General features: G+C 50.3%; 1 protein-coding gene across 1 annotated transcript in view; it reads left to right on the forward strand.

Moving 5' to 3' along the window:
* Positions 1 to 2,050: 2,050 nt before the first annotated feature.
* Positions 2,051 to 26,382, forward strand: part of CUL9 (cullin 9) — a 38,114-nt gene continuing 13,782 nt past the window's right edge. Inside the window, exons 1-26 of the mRNA XM_082849063.1 lie at positions 2,051 to 2,100; positions 3,824 to 4,427; positions 4,980 to 5,134; positions 5,457 to 5,969; positions 6,489 to 6,624; positions 6,778 to 6,971; positions 7,255 to 7,654; positions 8,072 to 8,264; positions 11,587 to 11,794; positions 13,636 to 13,832; positions 14,216 to 14,433; positions 15,268 to 15,517; positions 15,607 to 15,712; positions 16,244 to 16,471; positions 16,731 to 16,821; positions 16,945 to 17,116; positions 18,555 to 18,660; positions 18,952 to 19,047; positions 19,251 to 19,426; positions 19,671 to 19,804; positions 20,180 to 20,359; positions 20,540 to 20,649; positions 20,730 to 20,912; positions 21,038 to 21,198; positions 21,464 to 21,692; positions 21,781 to 21,970. Of these exons, the coding sequence (XP_082705189.1) occupies positions 3,833 to 4,427; positions 4,980 to 5,134; positions 5,457 to 5,969; positions 6,489 to 6,624; positions 6,778 to 6,971; positions 7,255 to 7,654; positions 8,072 to 8,264; positions 11,587 to 11,794; positions 13,636 to 13,832; positions 14,216 to 14,433; positions 15,268 to 15,517; positions 15,607 to 15,712; positions 16,244 to 16,471; positions 16,731 to 16,821; positions 16,945 to 17,116; positions 18,555 to 18,660; positions 18,952 to 19,047; positions 19,251 to 19,426; positions 19,671 to 19,804; positions 20,180 to 20,359; positions 20,540 to 20,649; positions 20,730 to 20,912; positions 21,038 to 21,198; positions 21,464 to 21,692; positions 21,781 to 21,970 (5,221 nt within the window). The 5' untranslated portion in view covers positions 2,051 to 2,100; positions 3,824 to 3,832. The remainder of the gene's footprint in view (positions 2,101 to 3,823; positions 4,428 to 4,979; positions 5,135 to 5,456; positions 5,970 to 6,488; positions 6,625 to 6,777; positions 6,972 to 7,254; positions 7,655 to 8,071; positions 8,265 to 11,586; positions 11,795 to 13,635; positions 13,833 to 14,215; positions 14,434 to 15,267; positions 15,518 to 15,606; positions 15,713 to 16,243; positions 16,472 to 16,730; positions 16,822 to 16,944; positions 17,117 to 18,554; positions 18,661 to 18,951; positions 19,048 to 19,250; positions 19,427 to 19,670; positions 19,805 to 20,179; positions 20,360 to 20,539; positions 20,650 to 20,729; positions 20,913 to 21,037; positions 21,199 to 21,463; positions 21,693 to 21,780; positions 21,971 to 26,382) is intronic.

Raw genomic sequence — 26,382 nt, forward strand, 5'->3', positions numbered from 1 at the left:
CCTCAGGCCATGCCCCAACGGGGTGGGGAGGGTGACCCACAGCTCTGGGCCTCTTTTTGTCCTTCAGGGCTGTTGCTAGGGAGAGGGAAAAGGGAGACCAAATGTGGGGATGGGGGTGGGAGGGTGTCAGAGGCAACCAACTTCATTTGTGCCACACGCATGGGCATTGCAGCCTTGTGTGCCCCCAGGCCTGCAGCTGCCTGGGGCCCAAGTTGCAGTGAGCAGGGTGGGGTCTGGGAGGGGGCGGAAGGCAGGAATGGGGGGGCAGAAGAAATGGGAGCAGCTCTTGGGCTGAGTGTGGGGATAGGGGAGCCAGAAATGGCAGCTCTCCCAGGGAGTGAGCAGCTACTGTAACTTTTTAAAATTAAGACAAAAAGCCTTGAAGAAAATGACTTTATTTTTCTAAGTGTAACCTCAGTATTTATGTAATTTGTACAGGGGCCGTGCCCCACCCCCTCTACCTGCTTCGGGGTAGACCTTGAGGGTGGGCCAACATGGGGGAGGGTCTTTTACCCTGTGTCAGAGCCTACCTTTACCACCTGTATCCAGAGAGGGAGCTTTTTCAGAACAGGGCAGCTGTGGAGTGGAGTTTTATTAACCCCTTAGGACTGCCTTCAGTAGGAACAAGCCTGCTTCTGTGATTAGGTGAAGGGGTGGGGGAAATTTTTACGCACAGCCTAGTTATCAAGGGGGTGATTTGCCGATATGTTTGAGAACCTCCGAACCTCTAACCCCCGTTGCTGTCTTGCCCCAGTTTGGGGTGCCAAGATGGAAGTCATCTTTCTGGCTTTCTCCTGGAGGTAGCTGGGGGCTTATGAGTGGCTTACAAGATTGGGGCATGGCAAATCAGGGGCTAGAGAGTGGGGGAGCTTGGGACTCAGGTCTGTAACTGCCCAGCCCCTTTTCTCTGCTCTTGTTTTCACTCCACCATCACTCACTCACTCCCCCCTCTCACCCAGGGGAGGAGACCTTGATGAATTCCTCCTCTCCTTCCCACAAAAGACAGACCCAGTGAGTGAATCAGGCAAAGTGCTTATAATGTGTGTTGTGTGAGCGTGGCCTTGGGAGAACATGTGTGCGTCAGGGATGAGGTGGCATTTATATGTGCAGCGACCCTTGGTGTTTCCCTTCCTTGGTGGCTCTGGGGGGTGTGTGTGTGCCTGAGTGAATGTGTGTGTGTGAATGTGGGGTGTGTATGTTAGTGGTTTCTACTTCCCTGGGATGCTGACCCAGGAATAGTGGACATGGTCACAGTCCTATGTACAGAGCTTTCTTTTGTATTAAGAAAAAATACTCTTTCAATAAATGTATCATTTTTGTGCACAGACTGTGGGGTCTTTGCCTTTGTTTTCCCATATTGGAGGGAGGGAGGTGTGAACATGAATCAAACCCCAAAAGTTGCTGCTCTGAGAAGCAAGCCTGTCTGTTTGATGAAATGCTAAGGGGTGCTTTGGGCTGTTGAAATTCTAGGATTATGCTTGAGGAACATTTCCGGGGGGGCTCGGGCATTTATCTTTGGCCCCAGCTGTGCTAGGTGCTTAGGTCAACACAGAGAGGAGCAATTTTAATTAATAGGAAAAGTGACGCCACCAATCCAAAGCATCGGGTTTGGGAAACTCAGGGCCACGTGACCTAGAGCAAAATAAGAGGAAAGCCCTAGGGTGGGAGTGTGAGTTTCAGTGGGGGATGAGGAAGGCAGACCTAGTGAAGGGGAGGGAGGGCTTCAAAGTTGATTTTGGATGGAAAGGGCTGCCTACGGCTGCTGAGAAAGGAGCAATGTGACCACTACCCCGGGCTCCGCGGGCAACCGCCCACTCACACCGCCCCCCCCCCCCCCACCCCGGCCGCTCGCCCCAGCGCAGCAGCCCCCGAGTACTACGCATGCTCCGCTTGCGCGCTGCGCTGCTGCCGCGCTTGGCTGTGGGCCGCGGTGGGACCCGTAGCCACCCGGCAGTGCGTGCACTCGCGACGTGACCCGGAAGGGAGCTGCTGAGGAGGCGGGGCCAGGACGGCGGGGCCAGGACGGAGGGACCAGGACGGCGGGGCCGGGACGGCAGGACCAGCGCTGTGTCCCAGCAGGGCCGAGCCGGGCGGTGGGAGGTGAGAGGAGAGTTCTGCGACGACCCGGTCCCTGCCTCGTTCCCTCCCCGGTCCCTTGCCCACTCTCCGTGGGGCTGACGACAGGAGCCAGGTCTTGCTGAGATTCGTTCGGACCAGTCAGCCTCCTGCGACCGCGCCTCTCCATCCTCACTCGGCCCCCCAAGCCCGTTCCTGTGGCGATACGGGCCTCCTCTACGGCCCCTGGGCCTGCAAGCTCGGGCCTGATCTTGCCACCTACGCCTACCTGCTGTCTCATCCCCGCATCTAGACCTCGACTCCACACCTCAGTTTATTGCTCCTGTTCTAAGCCCTCCCTCTCCCCCCATTTAGGCCTTTCCGATGGTGTTACTTCACCCTGCTCATCAGTTGTCCATCGCACATCTCTGGTTACCTCCCTGTCCTGCCCCCCATGCTAACTGGACCCCTACCCCCATCGAGGTCCACATCCCATGTTTCCCCTCCTCTTCACGCCTTCTGTTCTCATCTTCTATCCCTGTACCCCAACATGACCCCTGCCCTGATCGCCATTTCTTCATCTTGGTTTATCCTCCGTTCTTATCCTCATCATTCCCTGTTGTCCCCCACTGCTTCATAGTGTTCCCTGACCACTAGCATAGCCATCACCCCACACGTATTTATAATCCTTTCTGGCTTAACAGCGTTCCGTTTATCTGGGGACTGAGCCTACCTTCTCCTTCTCTAAGAATAATAATATTAGATTCTGTTTACTAAGCGCTCACTGTATGTTAGAGGCTGTTCTAAATGCTTTATGTAGCGATTTTAGTTTTTACAACAACTTCGTGAGTTGGGTATGAATATTATTACCATCTTTCAGAGGAGGGAACTGTGGCGTAGAAGTTAAGTAACTTGTCCAAAAGCATGCACACAGTAAGTGAAAGAGCCAGAATTCAGAGTCCCATTTATCTGACTCTGAATCTGTACTGTTGATATATTGCCTCTCTAGAATCTCTGCTGTCTCCTGACCTCATTCCCTAGCCTTCAACTCCACGATTACCATCTCTGTCTATAACTACCTGACTTAGAGCCTCACCGTACCTATTGCATAAGTGCAGGGTGGGACCTGGTTTTTTTCTCCCATGATTTTACTTGGCCCCCTAGTCCCCTCCCCCTTTCACAATATTTTCATACCCCTTTCCCATTCAGCCATCTGCACCTGGGGGCCTCCTTTCATCTCTGTTCTCTGTGTCTGCTGTGGCCCACCCTTTTATATCCACAGTCCAGTTTTACCCTGTCATTTATACTCCTTGTCCTGCCACTTCCCCATCCTGACTTTCCTGGCTTGTTCTGGCCCCACTGTCTCACAGGCTGCTGTCCTACCTGCTCACCCGTGTCATCCTTCTAAGTCCTGATCTGTACCCCTCAGCCACCCTGCTGTTCTGCCCAAATTGTCCTGATTAACTGTCAACTCTTCTTGTTACCTTGCCTTTTATTCTTCTCATCCTCTTTTGTAATTTCTTGTATTTCTTAAATCTTTTCATTTCCTTCTATCGCCGTTTTTCACTCCATTCTCCTTCTCTTATAAATCCCAAAGTGTGTTCAAGTGATTCATTCCATCCTATTCTTGGCCTTTTCTCTTTGGCCTCTAAATTCCATGCAACCTACCAATCACCACCCACCCTGTCTATGCCTCAAGATTCCACCCCCTTCATGTAGCCTTTTCCCTTTCCAACACAGCCTCTGTCTTTCTCCTTATGTGTCCCAGGAAGTCAGGATGGTGGGGGAACGGCGCCCTGGGGACCTCATGGTGCCCTTGGGGCCCCGGCTGCAAGCATATCCTGAAGAACTTCTTCGACAGCGGCCTGGGCATGATGGGCGTCCTGAATACCTGATCCGATGGAGTGTCCTGAAGTGTGAGGAAGTGGGAAGAGTGGGTGTGGAAGAGGGCAAGGCAGAGCACATCCTCATGTGGCTGTCAGCCCCCGAGGTCTACGCCAACTGCCCCATGTTGTTAGGTGAGCGGGCATTACCTAAGGGACCTCAGCATGAAACAGCTGGGGGTTCCGGAAGCTTTCCCCGAGATCCGGGAGGCCTGGATGATGTCGCAATGGGAGAGATGGAGGCTGATGTGCGGGCGCTGGTGCGCAGGGCTGCCAGGCAGCTGGCAGAAGGTGGGACCTCGAGCCTCACGGCCGCTGTGCTCCACACCATCCACGTGCTCAGCGCCTACGCCAGCATCGGGCCCCTCACTGGTGTCTTCAGGGAGACAGGCGCCCTAGACCTGCTCATGCACATGTTGTGCAACCCTGAGCCTCAGATCCGTCGGAGTGCGGGCAAGATGCTGCAGGCGCTGGCAGCCCATGATGCTGGTAAGAGACAGCCAGGGGAAGAAGGTAAACACTGGGGAGAATGAGGCTACAGGAGAAAGAACAGGAAGAGGAGGGATTTCCCAGCTCTGTAAGAATACCTAGTATTTGGTGGACATCAGTTTCATTGCAAAGGGAAAAATATAAATTAAGCTATCACAGGTGTGTAAACAGGATAAAATGATAGCACCTGGTTTATCTGTCCATTCTCAGTGCAGTGGCAGAGAAGAGAAGGGAATAAGTTTATATTTTTAAACTGGTTTGAGATTTGTTAGTTGGTTATGAAATCAGTTTGGTGGGTTATAACCAACATTTTTTTAAATGTAACATATCAGTACATGGCACTTGGTAGTGTAGGTTTTGTAACCTGAAGTATATGTTTCAGTTTCATATGTGTACACTTGCATTAGGTTACCATGTAAAATGCGTGTGTTCCTGTGAGTCTCAGTCACAGAGAAGTTTGAAGCCTCTGGGGGTAGGGGATAGAGTCTGGGGGAAGGCAGTGGGTAAGGAGTGGGGATGGAGGAGAAGATACAGATTGGGTGTGGATTACAGGGAGTCGGGCTCACGTCCTTCTGTCACTGAGCCAGCAAGATGGCATCGAGCAGCACATGGATTTTGACAGCCGCTATACTTTGCTGGAGCTGTTTGCAGAGACCACGTCTTCTGAGGAGCACTGCATGGCCTTTGAGGGCATTCATCTGCCTCAGGTACCCTGGCAGCTGTGGGGGAAATGCTGTGTACAAGGCCTATGGCATCATTTCTGAAAATGTGGTTCAGGACTGCGTCAGCCTGGGGAGCTTATTAAAATGAAGGTTCGTGCTACCCTCCCCACTCAGAATCTCTGAGATGAGAATCAGGAATCTCTGTTTTAGGGCACTCCTTGTGTGTTTCTTCTATAAATCACAGTTTGAGAACTACAGGTATGGGGATGAGGCCTTTATCTTTTTCTGGAGAGGGTGATATTGAGGGGAAAGGAGAGGGGCTAAAGCCGGGAGAAGAGGAGCCTACACCATGGACTGTGTCCTCCAGATCCCAGGAAAGCTGCTCTTCTCCCTGGTGAAACGATACCTATGTGTCACTTCCCTGCTGGATCAGCTGAATAACAGTCCAGAGCCAGGGACTGGAGACCGAGGCTCCCGACCCTCAAGGGAGGATTTTGGCCGGGAGAAAAGCCGGGGGCAGCGGGAGCTGGAGTTCAGTATGGCTGTGGGCAACCTCATCTCAGAGCTCGTGCGGAACATGGGCTGGGCCCGGAACCTCAGTGAACAGGCCGCATCGCCACCCCGGCCAACCCGGTCCATTTTTCAGCCCGGCATTTCAGGCCCCAGCCTTTTACTCCCCACCAACGTCGCCACCCCCAGGAGGCAAGGGCGGGCCTTCCGCCAGCGCGCTGAATTCTCTAGCCGTAGTGGCTACGGCGAGTACGTGCAGCAGACCCTGCAGCCGGGCATGCGAGTGCGGATGCTGGACGATTACGAGGAGATCAGTGCCGGGGACGAGGGCGAGTTCCGGCAGAGCAACAATGGCGTGCCCCCTGTGCAGGTGAGCAGAGCGCGGTGGCGGGCCACCGTTGGGGGTCTGTGTTGGGTGGGGCATAGCTGGGGCATCCACACAGGGGACTCCTGCAGGCCACCCAAGGAGAAAACCCCAAGAAAATTGGAATGGTTTAAAGGGGGTCAGTGATGGAGAGGGGGGCTGTTTGGAGGGCTGAGAAAATCTGGCAGGAGTGGGTGGGCTGTGAGGTCAAGGAAACAGTTCTTCCTTCCCACCCAGGAAGCAGAGCTGACATGTTCACACACCCTGACCCCCACCAGTGGAGCTGGCTAGGAGGGAGTGTGGGCGTGGAGGCCATCCAGATTAGGAAGAGATGAGAGGCAGGGCCTGCCTGGTATGGGAAGGGAGCCTTTTGCTGAACGGAGGTTTCCCAAGCCTAGCCAGGTGTGCCCCTGAGGACTGTGTGCCCAGGTCTGGGTCCAGCCGTGTCTTCTCCAGCCTGCACAGCTCAGGGTTCACAGGGCTGAGCCCTCTTGTCTTCTCTCTTTCTTTCTCCCTCCACGGTAGGTCTTTTGGCAGTCAACGGGCCGTACCTACTGGGTGCACTGGCACATGCTGGAGATCCTGGGCCCCGAGGAAACTGCTGAGGATATGGCTTCAGCAGCTGTGGCCAAGGGGGCGGGGACCGCTGTGTTGGGCACAGGTGAGCCATGGAGGGAGGGGACATGGACGTCGTGTCTCTGAACAGAGGAGGAGTGGCTGGAATGAAGCCCTTCCCGACCAGGAACTGCCCCACAGATTCAGAAATTCAGTCTGTTCCTGGCGGAGCTGAGGCCCCTCATGCCTGTCTCCTCAGCACTTCCCTCCTGGGACTGGAAGCCGGTGGATGGCCTCTACTCTTTGCCCTACCTCCAGCCCGAGCCTCAGAAGAACGAGGAACTGGGATACCTGACCCAGGCTGAGTGGTGGGAGCTCCTCTTCTTCATCAAGAAGTTGGATGTATGTGAGCAGCAGCCAATTTTCCAGAATCTTCGGGAGAACCTGGATGAGGTATTACAGGCCTGCGATACCTGGGGGGTTTGCAATGGCATTGGAGGCGGGATCCTCTAAGGTAGTTTGCCATATGGGACTGCCTAGGGGAAGGCTGAAGCGAGAGGTTAGAGAGCCCGGCGGGGGGTGGGGGGGGTCCCGCTGGAGGAGGAGGCAAATGCTGGGAGGGTCTAGTATGTAGCAGGTGTGCAAGGCACGGTGGGAGGTGGCCGCCCTTCTGTTCCTGTCCCCAAGGCCTTTGCGTCTGCTCCTTCCTAAAAAATACATACCATTCTGTTGCCAGACCCTGGGTGAGAAGGCCCTAGGTGAAATCTCCGTGCCCATAGCGATGGCTGAGGGTCTGCTGCAGGTTCTCAGTAATCGGTTTGAGGGCAGCGCCCTCAGCGACCTGCTCAACTCTCAGATCTACACCAAGTACGGGCTGCCACCCAAGGCACTGAGCAGCTCGTCATCTTCACGAAGTCACTCCAGTTCTCCAGTTCTGGAAGAGGAGTCCAAGTCAGAGGCCAACTTCTCAGAGGAAGAGGCTGAGTCCCCCAAAGCAAAGCCCCTTAAGTTAGAGGCAGAGCCTGCCAGGGGAAAAACTGAGCCCCCCATGGCACAGAGTGATTCGCAGCTGTTTAACCAGCTTCTGGTGACTGAGGGGATGGCTCTGCCCGCCGAGATGAAGGAGGCAGCCAGTGGTGAGTCAGGTGCTGGGAGGTGAGGGCAAAGAGGTTGGAGCAAGTCCCGGGTGGTCCCCAGAGAAGTAGGTAGTCAGGGCAGAGGGCAAGCCGTGGAGGGAGGTCACTTTTGTATGGGAAAATGCTTTGGAAGCGTGCATCCATTTTCCTTCCTTTGACCTTGATTATCGGTAATTGATCACTGCTCCCTTTCTTCAGTATCCCTGGAAAAGGAGGGTCCATATTCCAGAGTACTGTCATCTTCATTGCTTGACTATTAAATCCCTCACACAGAATTGGGAAAGTTCTAGGTGCAAGCTACAGTAGTGAACAGTGTGTTAAAATGTCAGTAGGATAACTGGACTCGACCTTTAAAGACTTCCAACGTGAAGGTGTCACAGTTTTTTGAAGGCACTGCCTTTCCCTCACCGCTTTCAGAAATGGCTAGAGCCTTGCGGGGTCCTGGGCCACGCAGTTCCCTGGATCAGCATGTGGCAGCGGTCGTGGCCACTGTGCAGATATCCAGCTTGGACACAAATCTGCAGCTTTCGGGACTCTATGCCCTCTCTCAGGCCGTGGAGGAAGTCACTGAACGGGACCACCCTCTGGTCAGTCCCGACAGATCCCTAAGGTTAGAACCGTGGAGAGGTGGAGGGGGTTATGGTTTAAGCTGTCAGTGGGGGAGGATGGTTGGGGAGGGAAGGAGCTATGAGATCAAGAGTTAGAAAGGCTAGGAGGAAAGAAGGGTCAGCCTGAGGGGTAGCTGAGCAGGAGGGTGGAATATTAACGATGGTTAATATTCTTGGAGCATTTGTTCAGTGCCAGGCCTTGTGCTTAAAATTTTATAAGCATTCTCTCATTAAATCCTTCTATCTCCAGAGGAGAACTTGATGCTGTTCTTATCCATTGTGTGGGTCAGGAACTGAGACTTAGAGAATTTAAGTAACTTGCCCAGTTTCACAGATAACAGAGCCAGGATTCAAATCTAGGTCCTTTTGGCTTTTGAGCTTGAGTTTTCTTTTCTTTTTTCTCCCCTCTTTTTCCCCCCTCCCTACTTTCTATCTATTAGAAAAATTTTAAATACTTCTTAGTTATACGAATAATATACAACTGTATTCTTATTTTAAAAGATCTAAAGCGTATGAAAGAACAGAATGAAAAGGCAAGGTCCGTTTTTACCACTGTTGTCATGTCCCAGCACATATCCTTCAGACCTTATAGAGATTGACATTTGTTAGTGTGTTTTCTGAGTTTGTGTTTTCGTATATGTGATCTCACTCTTCCTGTTTCTGCAGCTTTCCCCCTGCACGCAGTAGGTCTACACTCAGTATGTCAGTCTGCATGGTGCTACCTCGTTCTTCACTACTGCCTCGGACTCTGCAGTATGATTATACCCAAGTTCAAATATAGCGTTCTTTTTAAAAATTTTATTTTACTGAAGTATAGTTGATTTACAATGTTGTGTTAATTTCTGCTGTACAGCAAAATGATTCAGTTATGCATATATATGTTCTTTTTCATATTCTTTTCTATTATGTTTTATTACAGGATATTGAATATAGTTCCTGTGCTATACAGTAGGACCTTGTTGTTTATCCATTCTATATATAATAGTTTGCCTCTGTTAATCCCAAACTCCCAATCCTTCCCCCCCCATTCTCCTCCTCCACTTGGCAACCACAAGTCTGTTCTCTCAAATAGTGTTCTGTTCGATCTGTTTTTCCTCACATCTGCCAGTACTGGATATTAATCATTTTTTAAATCTATCAGGTTGGGAAAATTTGAAGTGATTGGTACCTCCTTGTTTTAATTTCTTAGTTCTAGAGAAGTTAGTCATATTTGCATGTATTGTATTTCTTCTGCTATAAATATTCTTATCCTTTGCCCACTTTCTTATTGGGTCTTAGTCTTTTTTTTTTAACGTATTTTTCTTAATTAGTTAATTTATTTTTGGCTGCGTTATGTCTTTGTTGCTGCTTGTGGGCTTTCTCTAGTTGCGGCGAGCGGGGGCTAGTCTTTGTTGCAGTGCGTGGGCTTCTCATTGCCGTGGCTTCTCTTGTTGCGGAGCACGGGCTCTAGGTGCACGGGCCTCAGTAGTTGTGGCGTGCAGGCTCAGTAGTTGTGGTGCACGGGCTTGCTCCTCGGTATTTGGGACCTTCCTGGACCAGGGATCAAACCTGTGTCCCCTGCACTGGCAGGCGGATTCTATTTTTTCTTTTCTTTTTTTTTTTGTGGTACGCGGGCCTCTCACTGTTGTGGCCTCTCCCGTTGCGGAGCACAGGCTCTGGACTCGCAGGCTCAGCGGCCATGGCTCACAGGCCTAGCCTCTCCGCGGCATGTGGGATCTTCCCGGACCAGGGCACAAACCTGTGTCCCCTGCATCGGCAGGCGGATTCTTAACCACTGTGACACCAGGGAAGTCCCTGGCCTTAACCTTTTTTTTAATTTACAGACATGCTGGATATTAATCCATTACTTCTGTTTCAAATATTTTGCTTGTCTTTTTCTTTCAAAATCATATTAACTTAATTTTCTGAATATAAAATACATGCTCACTGTAAGAAAAATAGAAAATTGTGAGGATAACAATATCTGAAAACCCTTTATGCAGGGATAGTCACCGTTAACTGTTTAGTAAACATCCTTACTCATATTTATTTATTCGTGTTCAGATGCATTCATATGTATGTTAACTTGTTTATAGTAAATCATGGCTACAGAGAGGGATATATATCTAAAGCACTTTTCGATTCACGTTGTAGTCATCATAAAGCTCATGAGAGAAGACAGAAAGCATCTCTACATGGGGAGGGGCTGTTAGCACTCTGGCCGCTGGTCCCCATCGGCACCTGGTCGAGTTAGGGCTCTATGGACCCCAGGACCTCTGGACCTCGAGACCCCAGTACAATGACAACAAAAAAGACAGAGCTAAACACAGAACTTTCTCAGTGCTTTTATTTGCCTTATTTCCCAGAATTTCTCTTTTTGTCCTCCTTTCCTTCCTATTTCCCAGGCCACCTCCTCAATATACATCTCTGTCACTGTGGAGAAAAATGTCAGTCCCGGCTTTTTTCCTCTTGTGATGCTCACTGTGATCTAGGAACTCTGGAGACACTTCTTCCTTCCCTTCAGATCAGCATTTCCACTGGACCCTTTCTCTAGCTTATATGGCTGGGCTCTTAATTTTGTGGGTAGTATCTTTAATTATGCTGAAGTTTCAGATTTTCATGTTGCTATATTTTCAACTTTTAAAAAATGGCTTCTGGGTTTTAAGAAGGTCTATTCCATTCTAGGATTATAAAAATATTTCCTTTTACTTTCTAAAAATATTTATGATTTTACTTTTCATGTTTATTTTAAAATCTGTTTGCAGTTTATTTTTGCAAATGGAGTGAAGCACAGCTCCAGCCTTCGTTTTTTCAGATAGATAGCCACATGTCTCTGCCTCACGTTTTGTATGGTCCTTCCTGTCCTCACTGTCTGAGATGCTACCCTTATCTCTCTTCTCATCTATTCATCTGTTTGGCTACCCTGTGTTGTTTCCAGAGTTTTAATTATTGTAAGTTTATATTTTGATAAGTAGTAGGCAAGTCTACAATTATTTCTTTCCAAACATTTCTTGACAATTCTTGCATTTTCTCTTCCTATACCTAAACCTGCCTGTCATTTTTTTTTTAAACCTTTTGGGCATTTTGATTAGCATTATACTAAATTTATAGATTTATTTGAAAAGATGAACCAGAGTTCATAACCTTTTTGCAGTACTCCCTACTTGATGAGGTGAAGAGCCTGAGACAGACTGCAGAGGAGAGGGCAGCAGGACTGGGACTGAGGCAGGGAGAGTAGGATGGAGGGGGGTGGGGGGTGATGGACTGGATCTTGGTGGACAGGGTTGGGCGGGCAGTCAGACCTGACTCTTGGGATGGGGGACCCCAATGTCTCTTCTCTCTCAGAGAGAAGCTAGTGAAGACGCTGGTGGAGCTGCTGACCAACCAGGTGGGAGAGAAGATGGTGGTGGTGCTGGCCCTGCGCCTCCTCTACCTGCTCATGACCAAGCACGAGTGGCGTCCACTCTTCGCCAGGGAGGGTGGCATCTACGCTGTGCTGGTTTGCATGCAAGAATATAAGACTTCTGTCTTGGTGCAGCAGGCAGGGCTGGCGGTGAGTGGACCGGGCCTGGGGGTAGAGAGTGATGGGCAGGGTGGGCAGGTTGGGGGCGTGGCTGATCTCAAGGAGGTTCTCTGGTGATTCGGACAAGGAGGAGACATTGGGATGGAAAGATGCAGGTGGATGGAAGAGATCCAGCTGGACAGTCTTGGAGGTTGAATGCGTATTTGGAGCAAGGGAGAAGGATGTTTTTGAGAATGACTCCCAGGTTGAAAATTGAGCAGCAGGGATGGATGAGGTGGTCACTTGCCAAGGGGGAGAATGTTGGAGGGGGAAGAGGTGTGGAGAGAAGGTCAGGTTGAGTTTCTAGGTATGCTGACTTTCCCATGGCTTTTTAGTTACAACTAGGTGTCTGATTAAAGACTATATTTCTAGATGTGACAGTATTTTTTAACCCTTTTGTCTGAGTGGTACCGGTACACAGAAATTACCTCCTCACCAGATGTGGGTAAAGCCCAGCCAGCATTGCCATTGCCTTGCCCCGCCCCCCACCCCCATCCCCCGCCCCCTCCCCGGGCCCAGAGAATGGTGAAAGGAGGCCCTCGTTCAGGGAGGAAGAATTGGCTTCCTGAGTACTCCAGACAGAAGGGCTGGCTGGTAGGGAGGTATGGGCAGGGGACAGGTAGACCTCGTCCAGAGCAGTTCTGAGAATGGATTCCAGCAGTGTAACGGCAGCAGCATGGACTGGAACACAGGTGCTCTTAGGGCAGGCTTCCCAGGGAGAGGCCAGGAGGCTCGTCCTTTATGGGGCCAGCCTGGTGCTGCTCCTCCCAAGAGCAGCCAAGCTTTCCTAGTTGAGGCCGTGTCTGCTCAAAAAATTCCCTGATCCTTTCAAACCGCATGACCAAAATACGACATTTGCCTCTAAATTTGAACGCTTGCCCTATAACAGAATTGCATCTTTTTGTATATAACTTACGGTCTACAGAATTCAGCTTGGGGGAGGGGGAGGTAGCTAAAGGGAAAAAGCCTCATTATGAGGTAGCATTTGCTTGAAGGGTCCAGCCCTCACAAGGGGGATCGTCCTGAGAATTATTTCTAATTTACTTCATCCTTAGAAGGTTTCTTCTCAAGAGTCAACCCTTTCACCAGCCAAGACATTCTCCACCCTGATGGTTTAGTGTTCATCCTAATTTAAGATTCTCTTTAGTACCAGCAAACAAGCTGGCATATTACCAGTATTTTTTCCTATAATTCCAGTTGCTCTGCCTGTGAGTCAACACAAGTAGCCTCGTCCAGGCAGGCTGGATACTGCCTTTGGAGGCCAAGGGACATAGGGGTGGGAGTGTTGGCACACAGGTGCTAGCGGCAGTTGTGGGAATGGCCGAGGTTGCGTGGGGAGGGGGTGCGGGGATCGAGGAGAAGGGGGACAAGGAACTTCCGTATTTGGGACCTGGCAGCAGAGAAACTCCAGAGAGGTAGGACGACCAGGAGGACAAGAAGTTATGGAACTCAAGGGAAGAGAGGTTTTTCAAAGGGAGGAGTGGCCAAGCGAGATGGAAGACAGCTTAAAGGAAAGCCTTGAAGGCAAGTAGAGGCTGTGAGAGGGCTCCGTCCTGAGGGGAAGGTGCGGAGGGGTGGCCACCCCAGCACTCGGCGAGCCTCGGTGCTGGCAGAGAGAAGTTACAGGCTCACATTACTGTGGAGCCTTAGGTGTTTTGGTTGGCTTTCTTTTCTTTCCTTTCTTTTTGATGTCCCATCACTACCTCTTTCATTTCTATTTGCAAACAGCTCAGCTGCCCCAAAGTTTGAGGCCTAGAATGATGGCCCGGCTCTCCCCTCCTTTGCATGATGGCTTTGCCCACTCCTGACTCTGCCTTCACATCCCCTCGCAGGCGCTGAAGATGCTGGCCGTTGCCAGCTCCTCGGAGATCCCCACTCTTGTTGCTGGCCGAGATTCCATCCACCCTTTGTTTGATGCCCAGATGACCAGGGAGATCTTTGCCAGCATTGACTCGGCCACACGCCCGGGCTCTGAGAGCCTGCTCCTCGCCGTCCCTGCTGCCGTGATCCTGATGCTGAACACGGAGGGGTCAGGACCTCCCCTTCCAAACTCCAAACTCCTGCTAAGCCCCAAGCCCTGCTGCTCCCCTGCCCAGGTCTCATGCATTCCACAGAAATTCCCCTCACGTCGTTGCCTCTGGATGAAATGTGGTGGCCCTCTCTGGCTGTTGTTAGAAGAGAGGCCAGTGGTTGAGGGTAGGGAGATTCCAGAGAGATCAGAGACACCTGATCTTCCTTCCTGGAGGTGGGAGGAGTGACCTGAGGTCAAGAGGCCAGATGTCTGGCCTCAGGGGGACCCCCAGAGCCCCTCCTTTCCCAGCTGCAGGGCTCCTCCCTCCAGGAGGCTGGCTTCCTGCTTCCATTGCATTCACTCTCTTTCAACTTCTTTCTGGGTCACCTCCCTCCTCCCAGGTGCTCCTCCGCGGTGAGAAACGGCCTGCTCCTCCTCAACCTGCTTTTGTGTAACCACCACACTCTGGGAGACCAGATCATAACCAGAGAGCTGAGAGACACCTTGTTTAGACACTCAGGGATAGCACCGGGGACAGAAGCCATGCCCACCACACGCACCATCCTCATGATGCTTCTCAATCGCTACTCGGAGCCACCGGGCAGTCCCGAGCGTGCAGGTACCATCGGGGAGGCGGTGGTTGTGCTGAGGAATCGGTCCCCGCCCGCGGCCAGGAGGGCTCAGGTTTACATCCTAGTACCGTGCTGGAAAGACACGATGAACCTTCAGGAAATGAGTGAGGGTTTTGGTGCTCAAGTTAGGTCTCAAGTAGAACTTCCTGACCAAGGGGAGAGGGGGACTGTAGAATAGGTACAAGGAAATTGCCTTCTCTAAATGGCTTTAAACGTAAAAGGGTGCCATTTCTCTGGGCTGGGTTTGGTCCGCTCTTATTGGACACTGGAAGGTTGGTTGAAATAACTTCTAGAGGGGCCTTCTGTAGAGGAATTGTAGCTTATGGTACAGAAAGTTGGTGACTAGAATGTGAACCTACTGATGCCATAGGGAAGAAACCTTTTGTATTTAACAAACAAGTGAAACCTGGAAGTATGGGGGCAAATCATAATAAGCACTGTGTGTCTTTTAGTCTGTACATCTGAAGCCACCATGCCAGGTAGTATAGGGATGTGACTGTAGTAGCTAATAGTTATTAACTTGTGTAATAACAAAGCTGACAGTTAATAATAAAAGGTAGTTGTGTGACTGTATGAGATTAAAACTGTGCTGTTTGACTTGACAGTTTTTGCCATACTAATTTTTTTTACAGATGTAGTTAGGTATATATTTGGTGCCAGAAAAGAAAATCCCCCACAGTTGAGTAGAAACTTCAGACATCCTCACAACGGGAGGAAAAGTGGGGGGCGGCGGTTATTTTCTGCACCTGCCAGTTTCTCAGTTTGACCAATTTGTATGACTCTCCTTCCTTCCCATTTTTGCCTCCTGTGTGTCTGAGCAGCAGCACTGGAAACGCCTGGCGCCCAGGGCCAGGATGGGTCCCCTGAGCTGCTGATCCGATCCCTGGTGGGGGGCCCGTCTGCAGAGCTCCTCCTGGACTTGGAGCGTGTGCTGTGCCGAGAGGGCAGCCCAGGGGGTGCCGTGAGACCTCTCCTCAGGCGCCTCCAGCAGGAGAGCCAGCCCTTCCTCCTGTTTCTGCGGACTCTGGACGCCCCCGGGCCCAACAAAACTCTGCTGCTGACGGCGCTGAGGTGAGAGGCCAGCTCGGGGGCACCTGTGCGTCGGGGGCAAGGGCAGCTGGCAGACTGCAGGGACTTCACTTGTTTCCATCCCTCGCCAGGGTCATGACCCGGCTGCTGGATCACCCGGAGGCCATGGTCCTTCCCTGGCACGAGGTCTTGGAGCCCTGCCTCAACTGTCTGAGTGGCCCTAGCAGTGACTTTGAGGTACCAGAGCCCTGGCAAGGGTGGGGGAGGGAAAGGCAGCTTCTGGACACCAGCTACCTAGTGAGGTTCTGGAGGGCACAGCACAGCCTTCCTGGATGAGTCTGGAAACTGGGAGGGGTGTGTAGGAAGGAGACCAGCGTCATCTGAGCGTCTCCAGAACTGAGGCCTTCTGGCTGCACCTGAATTTTAAGATTCTGGGTTTAGGAGAAGCCCACGTTCACCAGTCCACGCAGTCCTTGCGCTCCGCCTTTGGGGTTTGTGCCTTGTGGAACAAGGCTCAGACACCGAGGTTGGCTCCTGAGATAGCTTGGTCCTGGCAGGAAGAAGCCTGGGGAGCTGCGCCTGAGCTCTGCCCCTGCCACCTCACTCTGGAGACCTGGCACCCCAGTGTTCTGTGCCAGCCTGGCTTTGGTACTCTGCTTTCAAGTTCTCCAAAATCTCAGCCACCACATCCCCATTTCTAAACCCACCCCTCAGCCTGTACAGCCTGCCCTTTGTTTCCCTACGTTAATCTCTGTGGCTCTGGGCCAGATTGTTCAGGAGCTGCTCTGCTTCCTGTATCGCCTGGCCTCCATGCACAAAGACTATGCAGTGGTGCTCTGCTGCCTGGGAGCCAAAGAGGCCCTGGCCAAAGTCCTGGTCAAACACCCGGCTCAGCTGCTGCTGGCCTGTGAGCTGCGGGACCTGGTGACAGAGTGTGAGAAACACGCCCAGCTCTATAGTAACCTCACCTCCAGCATCCTGGCTGGCTGCATTCAGGTGAGGAGGTGTGTGGGTCCGGAGCTGAGAAGTAAGCCAGAAGCAGGGGAAGGTGGTTCAGTGCTTGTCCCTGTTTGGCATAAGTAGTAGCAAATCTAGGGCACTTGTTCCCCAACCTTTACCCCACATGGTTCTGTTCTGCCAAACTTTGGGAAGAAAGGGATTGAGTGTTCTGTTGCCCCTTGATTCTTCCTCCACATGTGTTTCCGTGTCTCTGCCCCCCTCCCCGCACCCCTTCTCTCTGATGTCCGGGCTGCAGATGGTGCTGGGCCAGATCGAAGACCACAGACGAACCTACCGCCCCATCAACATCCCCTTCTTTGACGTGTTCCTTAGGCATCTCTGCCAGGGTTCGTGCCCCCATCTACTTTCTCCTGCTGCCACCCCAGCATCTGTTCCCCCCTTCCCTTCTTGCTCCCTAGTCCCCTTCCTTTCTTCTCTCTCAACTAACCAGGCTTCCCGCCTGCCCGCAGGCTCCAGCGTGGAGGTGAAGGAGGACAAGTGCTGGGAGAAGGTGGAGGTGTCCTCCAACCCTCACCGGGCCAGCAAGCTGACGGACCGCAACCCCAAGACCTACTGGGAGTCCAACGGCAGCACCGGCTCCCACTACATCACCCTACACATGCACCGCGGTGTTCTTGTTAGGTGTGAGCGTGCCCATGTCCATGTGTGCATGTGTGCCCTCACGCGAATGTGCACACACACGAATATTCTGATATGCCCCAGTACACATCCTCAGAGGATTGCCCACATACACACAACCCCGACTGAACCTCTATGCCTGAGGGACACGCTGAAACCCATTTTGTGCAGTGAACATAGACACGTTGGCCTCATCTCCCTGAGCTAAGTGTAGACCTCCCCTCACTCCCCAAGCCTCTGCCGTACTCCCCCCTACAGGTCACATGTCACTGCCCTGTGGTTTTGGTTGAGGGAGAGCAATGACTCACTTATCCACTCCTCCCATGGGCATTTGTTTATTGTGTACTCTGTGCCAGGCACCCTGCAAGGGTCTGGAGCTGCGCGGACAGTAAGATAAGGGACCTGTCTTCAGGGAACTTACAGTCTTGTTGGGGAGCCAGGCTGGAAAATCAGTAAGAAATAGAGTAAGAAAAAAGTTACGGTTGATGTGTGCACTGGATCCTGATGCCAGCTGAGAGCTCAGAGGAGGCTGCCGGAAGGAGGGGCTGACTGGGTTAAGTTTGCAGTAGAAATTGATGTAGTAAAGAGAGGGCGACAGATACTCCAGGTCGAGGGACAACGTATGTGCAAAATGGAAGCAAGAAACAATGATGTATTGGGGGAACCTTAAGTAATTGTGTCTGGCTGGAACGAAGGGTATGTGTAGTGAAGTGGCAGGAGAGGAAGCCAGAAACGGAGGCAGAGCCGGACCACAGAGTTCTGATCTAACAACTCTGAGCTTTATTCTGAAACTTGAGGAGCCACTGAAGGATTTTAAGAGGGAAAGAGACAAAAGTAGGCTTTTTAATTTAGAGAACTCTGGCAACTGTGCGAGTTCGGGTGGCAGGCTGGGAGAGAGTTGGAAGGCATACTGAGTGATGAACGTTCAGTGAGGCAGAGGGGACGGGAATAGATGGCGAGGGGGCGGTGGACTGGGGGAGCTTGAGAGGTGGCATCTACAGCGCCTGCCACTGACTGGATGAGGGCGGCCGCGAGGGAGAAGCCATGTGTTCTAGTTGGAGAACTAGGTGGATGGCAGTTTTCTTTCCCAGGAGAGAGAAATAGGAAGAGGAGCAGGTTTCTACAGACAGATGACCAGTCTGTTTGGGCATGTAGGCTTGGAGGTGCCTGTGGGCGTGACATAGAAACGTCTGTTGGAGGCATGGCGTGAAAGCTCAGGTCTAGGGTAGAGATGTGGATTTGGAGTCATTAGGGTGTGAACTTTCAGCTGAAACTATGGGTTTAAATGAAGCCACTTGGGGAGAGGATAAATGTAAGAGCAGGGGTCTGGGGAAAACTGACGCTTAAGCAGAGGACAGGAGTCTGAAGAAGAAGTGGTGGGCTGAAGTTCTGAACCAAGACCAGGGCCCTGGTTCTGACTGATTCCTTTCTCCCCTGCCAGGCAGCTGACTCTTCTGGTGGCCAGCGAGGACTCAAGTTACATGCCGGCCAGGGTGGTGGTGTTTGGGGGTGACGGTGTCAGCTGCATCAGCACGGAGCTCAACACGGTGGGGACCCTGTGCCCCGCTTCCCCTTACTCTCCATCCTTCTGTTGGTCCCGGGGCCTTATCAGAAGGACCCAGTCCGTGGGGAGCTCCCACATCCCTTCCTCCCAGGCAGGCAACTGTCTCGTAAGCAGCGAGAATAGAATTAGGACTGTGGAGGCGTGTGGATCCATGGGCGCAGGGCGGGAGAGGTGAAGGGCACACGCTGTCACAGACTGGGTTGCTGTCAACAGTCCTTCCCGTTCCACTTCTGCAGGTGACAGCTCTCTCTACCTCTTCTCCCCTTGCCACCAGGTGAACGTGATGCCGTCTGCCAGCCGGGTGGTCCTCCTGGAGAACCTGAACCGCTTCTGGCCTGTCATCCAGATCCGCATAAAGCGCTGCCAGCAGGTGGGGCGAGGGCAAAGGCTGGGGGCTGGGGACCAGGAGGAAGCGCAGGGTCTCCGCGGTGCCTGGACTCTCCAGCATTCAGGCCAGGCTTAGGCCGAGGGTCCTCCTTGGTCTGCTCGTGGATGGCCCAGGAACCTGTTGAGTTCCAGAGATGCGGGAATGTCTCCAGGGAGCCGAGGGTATGAGACATGTGCACATTGCAGGGCGGCATCGACACCCGGGTTCGGGGCGTGGAGGTCCTGGGCCCCAAGCCCACTTTCTGGCCACTATTCCGAGAGCAGCTGTGTCGCCGTACATGTCTCTTCTACACAATTCGGGCGCAAGCCTGGAGCCGGGACATTGCAGAGGACCGCAAGCGCCTCCTCCAGCTCTGCCCCAGGTGAGTGGGCGGGAGGCAGGCAGGGAGGAGAGGGGATGGTTAAGGGAGCAGGAGATGTGCTTCAGGGGAGTCTGAAGGGTAAAGCAGCAGCCGGGATCGGGGACAGAGCAGAGGTGAGAAGTGTGTGCTGAGGCGGGGAGCAGGGTGAGGGACTGGCTCAGCTCGGGGGGACTGGGAGTTGAGCGTGCTTGAGTGGAGGCCTCGGGAAGTCTTTAATCCTTGACCAGACACTCTTTGTTCCCAGACTCAACAGGGTTTTGCGTCACGAGCAGAATTTTGCCAATCGATTCCTCCCTGACGACGAGGCCGCCCAAGCACTGGGCAAGACCTGCTGGGAGGCCCTGGTCAGCCCCCTGGTGCAGAACATCACCTCCCCGGGTAACCGTCCCCACCCCTGGCCCAACTAACCCGCTCCTTGTAATTATTCCCAGGGCTGACCTGAGTTAATGCTCTTGGTTCTTTTGGTTCCTGTCTTTATCCCTGAAGGCTTGTCACCTCAGTGTTCCTCTCCTTCCTGCCCCAGGGACTGCTCCCTGAAACTCTGGTATTTGAATTCTCACCCCCACCCCCACCCCCACCCCCACCCTGTTCCCATGTCCCCAGACTCCAGCTGAAGCAAAGCTTGGTGAGGGGAGGACGAAGGCCCTGCTGCCCCCAAATCCTTTTTGTACAATCACTCCTTCTCTGTCCTTCTCCTGGGCTGTCCCTTCCCCATCACCCATGGAGACCTGTTCCTGACCCACCTCCTTTTAGATGTGGAAGGTGTGAGCTCCCTGGGGTGGCTGCTGGATCAGTACTTAGAGCAAAGAGAGAGCTCTCGGAACCCCCTGAGTCGAGCAGCAGCCTTTGCCTCTCGAGTCCGTCGCCTTTGCCACTTGCTGGTGCACGTGGAACCTCCTCCTGGGCCTTCTCCTGAACCGTCCACTCGGCCCTGTGAGTCCGTCTGGCCAGTTGAACTAAGAATCTGGGCAGCGGTGATATCTGACTCCTCTCTCCTGGGTTTTACTCATCCTTTCTGCTTTGCCATGGGCCTTCCAAGGGGTCAGTTCCCAGGATGCTGGGACTCGCCCAGGGACTGAGATGAACCCCGTTCTTTGACCTCTGTGTCCACAGTCAGCAAGAACAGTAAGGGTCAGGACCGGAGCCCTGGGCCTTCACCAGTTCTTCCAAGCAGCAGCCTGAGGAACATAACCCAGTGCTGGCTGAGTGTGGTGCAGGAGCAGGTGGGCAGAGGGAGCTGAGGTCTGGGCGGGACCGAGGCTGCTGGGCTGCCCCTTGGATGCAGTTTCCCCTTTCTCCTCAGGTCAGCAGGTTCCTGGCTGCGGCCTGGAGGGCGCCAGACTTCGTGCCCCGCTACTGTAAACTCTACGGGCGCTTGCAGAGAGCAGGCTCGGAGCTCTTCGGGCCCCGAGCAGCCTTCATGCTGGCCCTGCGCAGCGGCTTCTCGGGCGCCTTGCTACAGCAATCCTTCCTCACCGCTGCCCATGTGAGTGCTGGGGACCGCCGGCTTCCCAGTCCATTTCTGCTCTGCCTTTTCACCTCCTTCCACCCACCACCCTTCTACTCCACTCCCTCTTCATGGTTTGCTGCTGCCCTTCCTGTTGCCCCCAGATGAGTGAGCAGTTCGCCAGGCACATCGACCAGCAGATCCAAGGTGGCCTGATGGGTGGAACTCCTGGAGTGGAAATGCTGGGACGGCTCCAGTGGCACCTGGAGCCCATCATGGTCCTCTCTGGCCTGGAGCTGGCCACGACTTTTGAGCACTTCTACCAGTGAGTGCAGGGCTGGAGAAGTAGGGCATGGGAGGCATAGAGTCTAGAGAAGGGGGAGACTTGAGTCTTAGAGGGAAGGTGAGGGAGGAGCAGTAGGGAGGAGAGATTAAGATGCAGAGATGGCCATGGCACCGGTGGGAAGGACAAGGTGAGGGATGGCCTGTGACCCAGGCAGGCTACAACAGAGGTAGTACCTACGTTCTGGAGTGGGGGGGCCATGCCGAGCCCCCACACTGAGGCTCGGCCTGGGCTGTGCGCGCTGCAGGCACTACATGGCGGACCGTCTCCTGAGCGTGGGCTCGAGCTGGCTGGAGGGGGCCGTGCTGGAGCAGATCGGCCCCTGCTTCCCCAACCGCCTCCCCCAGCAGATGTTGCGGAGCCTGAGCACCTCGGAGGAGCTGCAGCGCCAGTTCCACGTGTACCAGCTCCAGCAGCTGGACAAGCTGCTCTTGGAGCAGGAGGATGAGGAGGAACAGGGCCTGGAAGAAGAGGAGGTGAGAGCAAGGGAAAGAGTGGGAGAGCAGGGGAAGACTAGACCAAAGAAGGGGGCCCAAGAGCCCTTGAAATCCTTCTGTCTCTCAGGAGGAAGAGGAGGAAGAGAAGGCTGAGAAAGAACTATTTATCGAAGATCCAAGTCCAACAGTTTCTGTACTGGTCCTGTCACCACGCTGCTGGCCGGTCTCTCCACTCTGCTACCTGTACCATCCCAGAAAGTGCCTTCCCACAGAATTCTGTGATGCCCTTGACCGCTTCTCCAATTTCTACAACCAGAGTGAGGAGATAGGGGCAGGCATTTGAAGACTGGGGTGAGATTTGGGGTGGCATCTCAGAGAGGAAGAGGAGAGGATCTTTGGACAGGAATGTGTAGATATGAAGAAAAATAGTCTCTAGAGAGAACCATCTCCTAAGGAAGGGTGGAAAAGCGTGGATTAGATCTTCATTAATTTCTCTCTTATTTTCTTCACCTTCGTATGAATTTGTTCTATTTTTCTTTTTTTAACTTCAAGTTGCATGCTTACTTAATTTTTAGTCCTTTCAGCCTTCTGATTTTCAAATGAAACTATTTAAGGCTATTCATTTCCCTCGCAACATTACTTTAGCTGCATTCAGTAAGTTTTTTGGTTTTATTTTCTTTTAGAGTTTTTTTTTTGATGTATAATTAATATTCAGTGAAGTGCACAAATCTTAATTATAGCTTAATGAATTTAATGTCCATATGCCCTCTCATAACCACTCCCCAGATCAAGATACAGAACATTTCCAGCACCCCAAAAGGCTTCCTCCTTCATGTCCCCTTTCTAGTCAGCATCTTCTTCCAAGAGAAATTACTCTTTTTCCCTTTATCATCATAGATTTTTGCCTTTAAGCATCAGGTAAGTGGAATCATAGAGTATGTATTCTGCTGTGTCTGATATCTTTCACTCAACATAACGTCTGTGGGAGTTATTCAGGTTGTCAGTTATGTCATTACGTTGTTCTTTTGTATTGCTTAGTCATATTCCACTGCATGAATGATGGACATTTGGGATGTTGCATAAGTTTTTATCATGTAGTACTTTATTATTGTTTAGTTCTAAGAATTTTCTAATTTCCATTTTTATTTCTTTGATTTATTAGTTTCTTTGAAGTATATTTTAAAATATTTATTTATTTATTTATTTATTTGGCTGTGTTGGGTCTTAGTTGCGGCATGCGGGATCTTTCCTTGAGGCACGTGGGCTTTAGTTGTGGCGCACGGGCTCAGTAGTTGCAGCGTGTGGCATCTCTGGTTGTGGCATGCAGGCTCCAGTGTGTGTGGACTTCGTAGTTGCGGCACGTGGGCTCTTTAGTTGTGGTGCGTGGGTTTAGTTGCCCCGTGGCATGTGGGATCTTAGTTCCCCGACCAGGGATCGAACCTGCGTCCCCTGCATTGGAAGGTGGATTCTCAACCACTGGACCACCAGGGAAGTCCCGGAAGTATATTTTTAAGTTTCCAAACTTTAATTTTGCTTAGTTATCTATCTGGTTTAGATTTTAACCTTCATTCCCTTGTGGCCAAAGAACACGATTTCTCTGATTCTGAATCTTTGCAATTTATTGAGACTTCCTTTACGGCCTAGTAGATGGTCAGATTTTATAAGTGTTCTATGTGTGATTAAGAAGAATGTGTATTCTTCAACTGTTGGATATAGATTTCGGTATATTCCACTAAATTGACCTTATGTTGTTCAAATCTGTAACCTTATTTTTGTCTGTTTGCTCTGTTACTTAGAGAAGTATGCTAAAATATACCATTATAATAGTGAATTTTTAAACTTCTAATCATGTCAGTTTTGCTTTATATATTTTTTGACTGTATTCTCAGATACAAACTTAAAATCATTTAACAGTGCTGTCCAATAGAGCTTTCTGCAATGATGGAAAAGTTCTTTTCTGTGCTGTTCAGTATGACAGCCAGTTGTGTCTGTTGAGCACTTGAAATGGGACTAGTGTGACTGAGGAGCTCGATATTTAATTTTATGTACTTTAACCAGTTTAAAGTTAAAGAGCCACCTATGGCTAGTGGCTACCGTAATGGACTGTGCAGGTTTAGAATCTTCATGATCAGTTAAGCCTCATTATTGTGAAATGACCATCTTTCTTTCTAGTAAAATTTTTTCTCTTAAGATCTACTTTTATCTGGTACTAATAGTATACCAGCTTTCTTTTTCTTTTTAATTTTTTTGGGCATGCCACATGGCATGCAGGATCTTAGTTCACCGACCAGGGATGGAACCCGTGCCCCCTGCAGTGGAAACGCGGAGTCTTAACCCCTGGACCGCCAGGGAAGTCCCTATACCAGCTTTCTTTGATTAGTATCTTTCTAGTATATCTTTTTCTATCCTTTTACTTTTTTTTTTGAATTCATCATTCTTTTAGGTGTCTTTTATTGTGGTAAAATATGAATAGCAAAGTTTGCCATTTTAACCATTTTAAGTATAAAATTCAGTTGTTCCTTTACTTGAAAATTTTATTTGGAAATTCAGATTTACAGAAAAATTGTAAGAATAATACAAAGAGCACTCATATATTCTTTATCCAAGTTTACTTTTCGTTAAGTTTTCACTCATTTGCTTTTATCGTTTGCTCTTTGTGTACATATACGTATCTATAAATGTGTATATGTATGTATATGTGGTATGTGTGTGTGTATACTTTTTTCTCATGAACTGCTGCATATATGCTGGCTCTTTGCCCCTAAATAATACACATTTCCTCAGAATAAAATATTCTCTTATAAAACCGCAGTACATTTATTACTTTCAAATATTTAACATTCATATAATACTTTTAATCTACTTTCCATATTCCAATTTTGTCAATTACTCCAAAATCTTTTTTTTTTTTTTCCAGTCCAGGAGAGGATCCAGTCTAGGATCACCCGTTTTGTTTAGTTGTCATGTCTCTAGTCTCCTTTAGTCTGGAACAATTCCTTGGCCGTTCTTTGTCTTTTGTGACGTTGACATTTTGGGAGAATATAGTCCTTTAAAATTTTCTAAGTAGTTCCTATCTTAAGGTGGTATATTTCCTCATGATTAGATTCAAGTTATGTATTCCTGGCCAGAGTACTAACTGATATTATATACTTCTTAGGGTATTACATCTGGAAGCACAGGATTACCATCTGCCCCTTGTTTGTGATGTTAATTTTGACAACCTGGTCAAGAGGTTGTTTGATTTCTCCACTGTATAGTTAATATTTTTTCCCTTGCTACTATTAATAAGCAATCTGAAGGTCCTGCTGTATAGCACAGGGAACTCAATGTTATGTGGCAGCCTGGATGGGAGAGGAGTTTGGCGGAGAATGGATACATGTGTATGTATGGCTGAATCCCTTTGCTGTGCACCTGAAACTATTCACAACATTGTTAATCGGCTCTACTCCAATATAAAATAAAAAGGTAAAAAAAAATAAGCAATCTGTTGGCAGTATACTTTAAAACATGCCAATATTCTACTGTCATCAGAATTTCCCCCAGTAGCATTTTACTTTTTTTTTTGGCTGCCTCTGTGGCTTGCAGATCTTAGTTCCCCAACCAGGGATTGAGTCCGGACCCCCGCACTGAGAGCATGGAGTCCTAACTGGACTGCCAGGGAATTCCCTCATTTAACTTTTAACTTTACCATACTCTTATATTTTAGGAATGTGCCTTATAAATACCTAGAATTTGTTTTTATAATCAACCTAATAATCTCTTTTTGAATTGTCAATTTTTGCCTATTTATAATTATTATGAGTAATGACGTATTTGGCTTTTATTTTTAACCTCTTAGTTCACTCTTCTTATTAATTTTAAATTTTAGTTATTTCATATACACAAGAGTATATAAAATGTACAGGTAAAGCAAAAAAAAAAAAAAAAAAGGAACACCTTTATTGATGTGATTCTGCCCTGAGGTTTTATGCATTTTATTATTTTGGATTTTAAAAATTCCTTTTTTGTCTCTATCAGTTTTGGAAGTTATGCATTCTATTTCTATAGTTGATTGCCCTTATATTTTTAATGTAAACTTGTTACTATCACTTTGCATCTTCCTGAACAATAAAAGGACCATAGAAAATCTTAATTCCAGCTCTAACTCCCATCTTGTATCTTTTTTTACCTTCCAGCTGGTCATCATTATTATTGTTTTATTCAGTTTGGATTTGCCATCATAACAATTGCTTTAGTCACCATTCCTCTTGCATTTTTGAAAAATATTTTATTTATTTTTTTGGCTACATCAGGTCTTAGTTGCGGCATGCAGGATTTTTTTGTTGTGGCACGCAGGCTCTTCGTTGCAGTGCACGGGCTTTTCTGTAGTCGTGGCGTGAGGGCTCCGTAGTTGTGGCACATGGGCTCTGTAGTTGTGGTGCGTGGACTTTCTCATTGAGGCGTGCGAGCTCAGTAGTTGTGGCGCACTGGCTTAGTTGCCTTGTGGCGTGTGGGATCTTAGTTCCCCAACCAGGGATTGAACCCATGTTCCCTGTGTTGGAAAGCAGGTTCTGTACCACTGCACCACCAGGGAAGTCCCTCCTTTTGCATCTTGATCCTTCTTTCTGAGTTCAATTTTATTCCTAAAGTACATCCTTTAGAAGTTGTTTTTTTGTTTTTTTGTGGTACGCGGGCCTCTCACTGTTGTGGCCTCTCCCGTTGCAGAGCACAGGCTCCGGATGTGCAGGCT

Source organism: Leucopleurus acutus (assembly GCF_964270905.1).
Source record: "Leucopleurus acutus genome assembly, chromosome: 10".
Classification (NCBI taxonomy): Eukaryota; Metazoa; Chordata; class Mammalia; order Artiodactyla; family Delphinidae; genus Leucopleurus; species Leucopleurus acutus.